This window comes from Haemaphysalis longicornis, unplaced genomic scaffold, assembly GCF_048455015.1.
Source record: "Haemaphysalis longicornis isolate Haplotype H1 unplaced genomic scaffold, Haemaphysalis longicornis Haplotype H1 scaffold_4, whole genome shotgun sequence".
Classification (NCBI taxonomy): Eukaryota; Metazoa; Arthropoda; class Arachnida; order Ixodida; family Ixodidae; genus Haemaphysalis; species Haemaphysalis longicornis.
Genome location: NW_027526361.1, coordinates 227,127,133 through 227,137,508, shown reverse-complemented (window position 1 = coordinate 227,137,508; position 10,376 = coordinate 227,127,133). Strand labels below are relative to the sequence as shown.

The window sequence follows — 10,376 nt, the reverse complement described above, 5'->3', positions numbered from 1 at the left end:
CCGCAGGTGCAATCTCTCCGCTCTCACCCCCTCTCCCATAGCAACAGCTGCGAGCGCGCGCGCTCCTCCTCTCACCTAGCAACCGCAGCAGGTGGTGCGGGCGGATCAGCGGCGAGTGGAGTGGAGAGGAGGAGCGCGCTCGGTCGTGTGAGGGCGCTCGCATCGCGGGAGCTCGCCGGAGCTCCCACTTGTGTGGGAGAGTGTAGGCGAGGGTAGGCGCGGTGCTTCGGTGCTTCTCCTCTCGACGCTCGCCCCACTCTCCCGTTCGCTCGGTCGCAAGTATATATAAATGAAATGTCTGCCGGCATCGGTACCTCGAGCAAGAAGTGCAATACAATCCAGTTCGAGCATTACACAATTCCGCGCACTCTCGCGCAAAAGAAATGCTTTCGCATTTCCTTCCGATTCCCTTCGGGGAGGTTGGGTGAAATTGTTTTTTCAAGGGGGGGAGGGCAGGCGTCACACCGACCGAAATTTTTCCTTAACTTTGGGTGAGGGGAGAGAGGGCTGTGCGGCTGGTAAAACCTGGAGCTCGCTCACAGAACACTACAAGCAAGGAAAAGAGGGAAAGAAAACATTTTGAGAAGTTGGTCGCCACAACGGTCGCGCTCCCTTTTGAAGAGCAGAGCACTTCGTTTTGACGAATTAGTGAGCGCAGGTGTATCGGACGGAAGTTCAATTTTGCGTATACTCGGTTACAACTCAAGAACGGCACCACCTCATGTAGTGCATCACTCCGCCAAAGCGCCGGACCCATGACGTCAGTGCGCGCGCGTTTTGAAAGGAGTTTGCTATGAATGCGTGATATCGTCTGCCTTACCTCACGCAGTTTGTTTGTCGTCACTGGAGTCGTTTATAAGCATATTAATTCCAAAAAATCACGGGAACGGCTCGCACATTGTTCAAAATATTCCCAGTAACGCCCTATTTGCGTCGCGCGGAGAAACATCCGGCTACGGTGATAAGGCACAGCGGCAACTTCCGGTGCCGTTCTTAAGTTGTCACCGAGTATAGCTTTAAATAAACATTCACACATTACGGAAAGCTGGACACAAGAGTGACAAGTTCAGCGTCATTACAATGCCGTTGCTTTATTTTTTTTTCCAGGTCAGATGCCCATAGTGCTTCTGTATTTGTTTCCCTAGATTTAAAGCGTTTTGCTATCCCTCTAATGCATGTGCTGCTGTGGCTTCCTGGGGAACGTGCCAAGAGGGGCGGCAACGTCAGCTTTCGGGAGGCAGGTGCAAGAAAACAGCGCACCAACGACATGCTGACCTCATTGTTTGCAAATGGCTTACATTTTTTTTTTGTTCAGGAGTGTTGTAGTAGATAAAGTTCTTACCAAGATACCTTGTGTTCCCGATGGAGGTGTTTTGTTGATACAGTGTTTTTATTGCGTATAAACGTGTTCGCACGTATATCGTATTTATCTCATTTTTGTGCAAGAAATTGACTGTGCAGAAAACAAACTTTTCACGTTTCACCATTCAACGTTTGAAGCGGAAACCGACTAGAAATTAGGTAATTCTAAACAAAAAATGAAAATGCGGCCTGTGCGCCCATTAAAGAATTCCAAAATACAGTAATAAATTTTTCTGTAGCAGTTATATCAAGCGCTAAAAAACAAAACAAAGAATACCTCGAATGCAGGTCAACAATGCTCCCAACGCGACCACTGAAAACTCCCATTGTAGTGGCAGTAAAATGAAACTCCCATATGCTACTGAAAAAGCTGCGGAAATAATGGGAGCAAGGCAAAACTCCCATTGGAAGGAGTTTTGAAAACTCCGAATTGGTACTGAGTTATTGAATAAGCCATTTACTCCCATTCCGGCTTATTTGTGTTCTCTGTGTATCGCGTTAACAAGTGCCACTGAGATTCTCGCCTTAGTAATAGCCAATGCGTCGCTGGATGCCTACGTGAAGATGACAAGCACTCCAAGAGCACTTCCGGTTTTTAAACACCGAATTTTTGCTTTCTGTGTCGTGTTGAATTGTCTTCGGAGAGAACGGCTGCTTCGTTGTACTAGTGCATCAAGTAAAGCGTGAATATTATGTAATGCGTATAAATCAGGGGAATAAACAAAGCTATCATAAATGTGCTGAAACATTTTACGCGCACACAAGTACTGTTGTTCATACTATAAACCACTATACCAATAAAACATAAAGACCGTTTTTCTTGGGCAACTTAAACGGGCTTATCGCTCAAGTTAGTTGGCTCGCCAAAAGTTAAGCGAATTCTTGAGCGAGACGTCCATATATGCAAACATTTCCAAGCTACAGAAGGTGCCAGCAAATACGTAACTTTTTCTCCTTATGCTGTTATAATTACCAGCTGTTATTATAATTAAAGTCGTGGGCGTGCACTTAGGCATAGAAAACAGAGAAACCGAGAAAAAAATAATGAATTAACCACGAACCACAAAAAGCGCTCGCGGTCAAGCATAGGGCCCACGGGTCCCTAGCCAAGCTAAACAGTACCAAAAGATCCGTACAGATTAGAATTCAGCAAACCTCTATTGGGTTGATAAGAGGACCGAAATAGGAGAGGAACAGCTTGAGATTTGAGCGGCGGGGGAAAAGGGGATAGGCAGGTAACTGGAAAAGGCTGCCGTATATTTTTCTTTGAATGAAATTCGCAGCAACGCAAGCAGATGCTTGGCTAATCTTTGTTTAACACCAGAGATGGTTGAGCCAGCGTTATACGTCCGTCGCACCAAGAAACCTCCCCGAGCGACTACATCACTGCGCGTTGCCTAGCAATCCTTGGCATAGCTTCGCATAGCTTCGCACTCCTTCGCTAGCCTTGGCATGGATCCGCTAAGCCTCACCAGCGACCTTCCAGCCGTGACGTCGTTGCGCAACGCATGGTATAGAGGCTTTTGTACAGCGTCGTTGCCTAGGCTTGCACGTGGGCTTCCGCCATGTGAGGTACAATAGCCGGGTCTACGACGAAGAAAGAGGCGTCGCAAGCACCGCTGTTTCTTCAGCCTTGCACCACTAGTGCAATCTGCGGCCAAATTTTTATTTTTGCCATTATGCCCCTATCTATCTATCTATCTGTATATATATATATATATATATATATATATATATATATATATATATATATATATATATATATATATAACGTATATTTATCCATATATTTACAAAGCTCGGTCCAAGTTTGAAAATTGTAAGTCCAATATACTCGCTCTATGGTTACGTTTCCAGGTTGAAAAGGTCAAATTTTTTCGGACTCATGTTTATAGTCTTTCGAACGCGGGCTGATATTTCAAAACAGTCCGACGGGCTTAGGTTTATTTTATTAAATTTTGCCTGGTACGGGCGGGGCACGGGCTTATATTTAAAACTTTGTCGGGTTCGGGCCGGGCCTAGGAATTGTGGCTTGCGCAGTGCTCTAGCGTGATCAAATTTAAAAAAAAAACGTAAATGTGCGTAAGTCGGCCTGCCTAACGCACCATGCTGTTTCCGGGGCTGACAAAATGCGACAGAAACATTAGCAAACAATGAAGAAACAGTACCCACACGCTAGCCTCAATCACTAAAGCATGACGCACGCGGTCTGCTTGGTTGGCCAAAGGGGTTGAAAAAACGAACAAATAGTACATGCGCACGGCATAGCTGTACTTTTCCCATAGGAACCTTGCTACTTTACCAATAGCATTCGTAAAGCTATTGCAACGCGCATTCGCCGCACCAGGGATGAATTTACACTGCAATAGAACTGATGCCCCTCAATACAGTCGAAAATGAACGCTGCGGGTTGCGTTATTTATTTGGTTCCGTTCTCCGTTGTTTTGTGTGTTTTCTCAAATGCGCTGCGTTTATGCGCATTACCGGGACTCGTTTGACGTTGCTCGCGCGCTCCGGGGAGTTGACGCTTTCGTGTGGTACTGATTCGCACCTGTTCTTGCTTCAAGCGCACCGAGCTTCTATTTCGCACTTGCATTTCGACTTACACGTGGTTTCGGTTTTGCTTTTCCCTTCGTGTTCCTATAGTCTGCTATAGTTAAGCGCTTCACACGTTCGTTGGACATGCGGGGGTGAGCGCACACATGTGATAATTATTTACAGTATGGAAAGCGAACAATAAACAGATGACACAATGACATATCCCCACTGTTGAATCGGTGCACATGATCCTTATAGGAAAACAACACCAGTTAGCCGCTGCACATGATCTTGGTTTGGGAAATTGTCAAAGGAGCCTAACAGGAACCACACTTGTTTAAATGTTCTTGGTTCTTTGTTTTAATTGTTTATAAGGTGGATGTAGATAATTAAATGTAAATAAGGTGTAATTATTTTATGTTTATCGGTGTACAATGTTCCAAACAGTATGCAGTTTTTAAATGATCGCGCAGTAAAATGATGCTGTGTGGCGTGGTGCTTTTCTGAGAATTGAGGTCGCGAATACTGTATTTACAAGCTTTCCGTTGATTTGACTGAAGTTTTAAGACATCTATCATTTGTGCTTCGTCGGTACAATTTAAAAAAAACGTACATGTTTGCGCACGCACGACGCTGTTTGCTCGGTATGCAGAACTTGATAGAAAAATCAGCAAAAAAATGAAGAAAGAAAAGCAGAAACATTGACCCTAAGCAGAAAGCCTTAAGCAACCCGTTTATTCCTCAGTTGACACAACACGATATAAATATCATCAAACAAAGAAGAAAAAAGTATCCTCAGGCTAGCCTAGATTGAGCACGGCGTGCGTGGTCTGCTGGGTTGGCCAAATGTGATAAAAAAAGAGCAAACACTAAACACACCACGTAGGTACCTTTCCCATAAAAAACCTTGGTACATGAAAAGCATTCTCTACTATTTTAACACGAAAAAAGAACTGTAGCCCCTCGGAGACTGCCCGACGCACGCCTGCCCGACACTTTCCGAGTCGAAAAAGCGCTCGGGCGGGGCACGCGAGCGCCGCCTCGTGGGGTTGACACTAAGTGCCTCACTCGGAGCACGGCCGGACTGGAGGAGCGGCGAGTGCAAAGTGCGCGCCCGCCGCTCCTCCAGCCCGGCCGTGCTCGGAGCGTGGCCTCCGCGATCGGCTACCGGCGGCGCGCCGTTGCTATGGCCGTTCCAATCGCCCGGAGAGACCGTAATTCCGAAGAGGCTGTTTCGCCGTTTTCCGCCGCACCGCGGCGCGCGTAGCCTAAGGTCGCTTTCCCTGGCGCGGGCGGGTGCAGAGGACGAAAATTCGGCCTTCGCAGCCTGTGTGCGACATTTAATAAAAACGTTACCGCACACCAATGCAGGTTAAAGGTAGAAGTAGTTACTGGTGCCATTAGGGTAATTACTGGTGCTTTGAATTTTTGACGTAGACTATGCCCGGGGTGATGCATAAGTGAATTCATTGCGCAGCAGTATTCTTTTTTGTAGTCACGCATGGTTCCAAAACACAACACGTTTTACGGTTTTGTTTTTAAAAATCTCGTACATGTTGTTTGGAACATTCGGTACGTTCCAAGCAAGAACCAAATTATGGGAATTCAACCGACCGAAATCCAACCATTAGTAAACACGAAAATACCCCCTATGTCGTTTCTTTTTTTTCCCTTTAAACGTGCGGTCTTTGACAGATAAAGTAGATGACATGGCAACACTACTTGAAACGTTTGGCGTAACTTTTATCGCGATACTATTGACAGAGACGTCGTATACTTCAGCATCTAAAGTGTATACTGTCAAAATGGCTATCGGTATTTCTTCCGCAATAGGCAGGGTAAACGTGATGGTGCCGTTTATTGGCATGAATGCTTGCATATACAAACGTACAGAGAGACTTCCAGTCTACCATAAATGGACGTTGTCTAAGTAATGTAATAAAAATCTTTACCCGAGTTACGATTGTTATAGTTCTCCACTTGATGTGTTTATTCACTAGCATCCCGAACAACTTACTTACAGCCAATGTTGTGCATACAGATATTAGTGATCAGCTTAACTGCTCACCGAAAAAAATATGTCATGACAACAAATTAGCAAATCTAGAAATTCAGAAACAGTCTTTCGAAAAAATACGTATGTCGAGTCGATAGCGACATGAAAGGCATCGCGGAATATCATGACTTTTTCACTCACGGCAAATAATTTGGTAGCGTGATTGCAGTAGGTACTTGAAACCCCTAAGCATAATAAATAAAACGCAAAAATATGATTGAGTCGTACCCGTGGAAGCCTAACAGATTATTTGACTATCGTATTCGCCTGCCTATAAACAATACGCGAGAGCTTATCGGTATTACGCTGTGTTCGCGCGCGCACGCACGCACGCACGCACACACACGCGCGCACACACACACACACACAAGCACACACACACACACACAAACAAACACACACACCCACACACAACGGATACCGAGAGCGTTCGAAACAACTTAAAAGGCAAAAAAAGCATATTTTCGGGCAGCGATAGCGCGTGAAAATGATGTAACAGCGAAAAAAGAATTCAGCACGCTGGCATTCACTCTGCCCGAGATGACAGATGGCAGAGGACGAAGCCGCAGCTGTAGGCGGCCAAGCTCCGCCCACCCCGATCGAGAGACATCGAGGAGGCGGGAAAGCAGGAGCAGAAGCAAACAGCGCGCCAGCGCATACGGTCGCAAAGAATCCCGCTCCCGCGAAAGAGTCCCGTGGACCGACGTCGTCATGGACTCCAAGCAACGCCGGAATAACTCGTCACAGCCGAAAGACGCGATGCAATCCTTACGAGAAGAAAACGCCAGCCTCAAGGCAGAAATCAGGCGCCTGGACCAGCGCCTTGAAGAGGCGCTGAGACACCTGAGTAACCGGCAACAGCAACGCGAACGTCCGACGCCGCCAGCATCAACCCAGCTTACGTGGGAACAGGGCCGAGTTCCCCGCCCCCAGTCAGTCGCTGACACCACGGCATCAGCAACAACCACAACAGGCAGCGACGCAACCGGTAAGCCAACCGTCGAATTCAAAAGCTCTACAACCCAGCATGAAAGCACCGAAACCCGAGGCGAAGACTCCACGATCACCCTCCCCCGAAATCGACATGGAGGAGCAGGAAGACGAACCCCCACAATCGCCCAACGAAGAGCAGGAACCACGAGCAAAGAACGGAATCAGCTTCGCTGTGCGTCTCCGCCGCTGTACTGAACGAATCGACAGACTCGAAAAACGGATGGACGCCTTCGAGCACCGTGTAAACGCCCGCTTTACCGCCGTCGAGCGCCGTCTCGACGCACTCCAAGAATTTCTCTACCGCAAGCTTGGCCGCGACGATGACGTGGCAAACACCTGCAACCCCACCGCCCAACCGCGTCCACCAACATGGCCAGCACACCAACAACAAGCCCAGGCCTGAAGATCTGGCACTGGAACGCCAACGGGTTCCGGTGCCGGAAGGCGGTCCTGCAACAACACCTGCTAAGTATCGAACAACCACCGGACATCATCATGATTCAAGAAACCCACACAGAAAATGCACCGTCCTTGCCCGGCTACCGTGCATACGCCAGCCGCCCAAGCGTTCGTGATTGCGGTAAGGGAGCGGCGCAGGGCGTGTGCACTTTCGTGAGAAAGGGACTCACCTTCATCAAACACGAGAACTTCCTCGGCCGTAGCACCATCGAACACTGCGCGACCGAGGTGGTAATCGGCAAGAAGCGGCAGGAATCCTTCCTGCTCGTGAACGTCTACAGCAACCCCACGCACAGACAACAGAAGTTCAAGGCTCTCCTGCACAAAGCGACACGGACGGCTCCGCGCGAAACAATTGCTATCGGCGGAGACTTCAACGCCCCCCACAAAGAGCTGGGATACAGTTGCACAACAGTCAAAGGGCGGGACCTGCTCGACGAAGCCACGAACGCCGGCTTCATCCTCTACACGAACCCGGCAACCCCTACCCGAATCGGCACATCCACCACGAGGGATACCAACCCGGACCTTTCCTTCGTCCGAGTGTCAGACAGGACCAAGGGTGATGTCAGGTGGAGCAATACAGGACATAACCTGGGCAGCGACCACTATATTCTCGAGTTGGTGCTACCGACCGCCAGGCCCCACACAGCAGAACAAAGGCGCAAGCACAGGCTCACGGACTGGGCCCGTTTCCGCTCGGTCATGGAAGGCACGCAACAGGACATCGCAGACATCGACGAATGGACCTCAGCCATCAAACAGGCGGCGTCCCAAGCGACCACAGAGCTGGACACTGATGATGACATACAGCAAGTGGACAGCAAGCTGGCCCACATGATAGAAGCGCGACAGTCGATGCAGCGTCGGTGGAAGCGCCAACGGCACAACCGCAGGCTCCGAAAACGGGTGGCGGAGCTTGGACGAGCCATCGAGAAGTACAGTCAAGATCTGTGTACCCAGAGGTGGTACGCGGCATGCAGTGCTGCAGACGGCCAACTCCACAAGGGTCAAACCTGGAAACTCCTTCGACATCTCCTGGACGACACGTCGACCCGGGGATACCAACAGCACAGACTGTCCCAGACCATGCTCACTGCAATCAGAGAGCTGGGAGAGGAAGAAACGGGCAAGCGGATAAACGCTAAGTACCTGCCCAGCACAGCAGCCGAACAACACGAAGAATACCAAGGCGCGGCCAACCCGACCCTCGATCAAGACATCGAAGAATGGGAGGTACGCGCAGTGCTGCAGGAACTCAACTGCAGATCTGCTGCCGGCCCGGACCAGGTCCCCAACAAGGCCCTGCGAAACCTCAACGACGGGGCGGTCACCGCCCTCACAAAGTACTTCAACCGATGCTGACAAGCGGGAAAACTACCCCCACAATGGAAGACGGCCCGGACGGTCTTAATACCCAAGCCCGGCAAACCACCCAGCATTGAGAACCTGCGCCCGATCTCTCTTACATCGTGCGTGGGAAAGGTCCTTGAGCACGTTCTCAGGAACAGATGGCAACGCTACCTAGAAACCGAAGGCCTCTACCCCGACACCATGCTAGGGTTCAGGGAGAAGCTCAGCACCCAAGATGCAATGCTGTTGCTGCAACACGAGATCCTCGACTCGTCCGTCCCCACCCGCGACAACAGGGCGGTGCTGGGCCTCGACCTCCAGAGTGCCTTCGACAAGGTGCGCCACTCGGCCATCTTGGCGCAGGTCTTCAGGCTGGGCATGGGACGACGTTCGTACAACTACATCCGGGACTTCCTGTCTGATCGAACCGTGAAGATCCAAGCGGGAAATTTACAACTGTCAGAAAGGGCACTGGGGAGCGTCGGTACTCCCCAGGGCTCCGTCATATCACCACTCCTTTTCAACCTCGTCATGATCGGCGTGGCCAACCGACTGCTCTCGGAGGTCCCACAAGTCCGCTATACCATCTACGCGGACGACATCACGCTGTGGGTCCCCGGGGGCAGTGACGGCCACATCGAGGAGACGCTGCAGTCAGCAGTCAACGCCATCGAAGACCACCTGGATGGTACGGGCCTCAAGTGTTCGCCGCAAAAATCCGAACTGCTGATCATCCCTCCATCGGGAAGGTACCGCAAACAGACGGAAGACTGCGAAGATCACTCTTCACACGAAAGACGGCACCGTCATCCCCAAAGTCAAGACGCTCCAGGTCCTCGGCATGTTCCTGGAGGCCAACAGAAGCAACGGCACCACAGTAGACCGACTCATCACCAAACTCGGGACGGCCACCCGTCTCATAAAGAGGGTAGCCACGAGACACCACGGAATGAAGGAAGCAAGCCTCCTCCGACTGGTCCAGTGCTTCGCCACCAGTCACGTGGCGTACATCGGTGCGTTCCACTACTGGAAAGTGCAAGAACGAGACAAAATCAACGCAGCAATTTTCAAAACCCACAAGGCTGCACTGGGGCTTCTGAACTGCACCAGCACGGCCAGGCTTTTCGAGCTGGGGGTCAACAACACCCTCGAAGAGATTGCAGAAGCTCAACGAACCGCGCAACTAGAACGCCTCTCGACGACCAGAACGGGCAGGAGCATCCTCACCCGGCTGGGCTTCGCAGGGGCAACAACAACACCTCAGCAGCAAGAAGCCAGAGTCTTACTGGCGGAAACCCTAGAAAGGCTCAAGATAACACCGCTCCCACGGAATGTCAATCCCGACAACAACCCGGGGAGACGTGCCGCAAGAGCCAAGGCCCTTACAGACACGTACGCGAACGACACCGGCGCCCTCTTCGTGGACGCGGCCAAGTACGCAGACAGAAAAGACACTTACGTGGCAGTGGTGGTCAAAGCCACGACCGGTGAAGTGTACAGTGCCTGCAGCATCCGGACATCGTCGGCATGCCAAGCAGAGGAAGTGGCCATTGCGCTTGCCCTCACGGACCGTCGGTGCTCGACGATACTGAGCGACTCCCGCTCGGCAATCAAG

General features: G+C 50.4%; 1 protein-coding gene across 1 annotated transcript; it reads left to right on the top strand.

The window, feature by feature from the left end:
- Nucleotides 1-7,318: 7,318 nt before the first annotated feature.
- On the top strand, nucleotides 7,319-8,773 carry LOC144180249 (uncharacterized). The gene has a single exon (XM_077708628.1). It carries the CDS (start codon nucleotides 7,319-7,321, stop codon nucleotides 8,771-8,773), a length of 1,455 nt encoding a protein of 484 aa, XP_077564754.1.
- The last annotated feature ends 1,603 nt before the right edge of the window (nucleotides 8,774-10,376 follow it).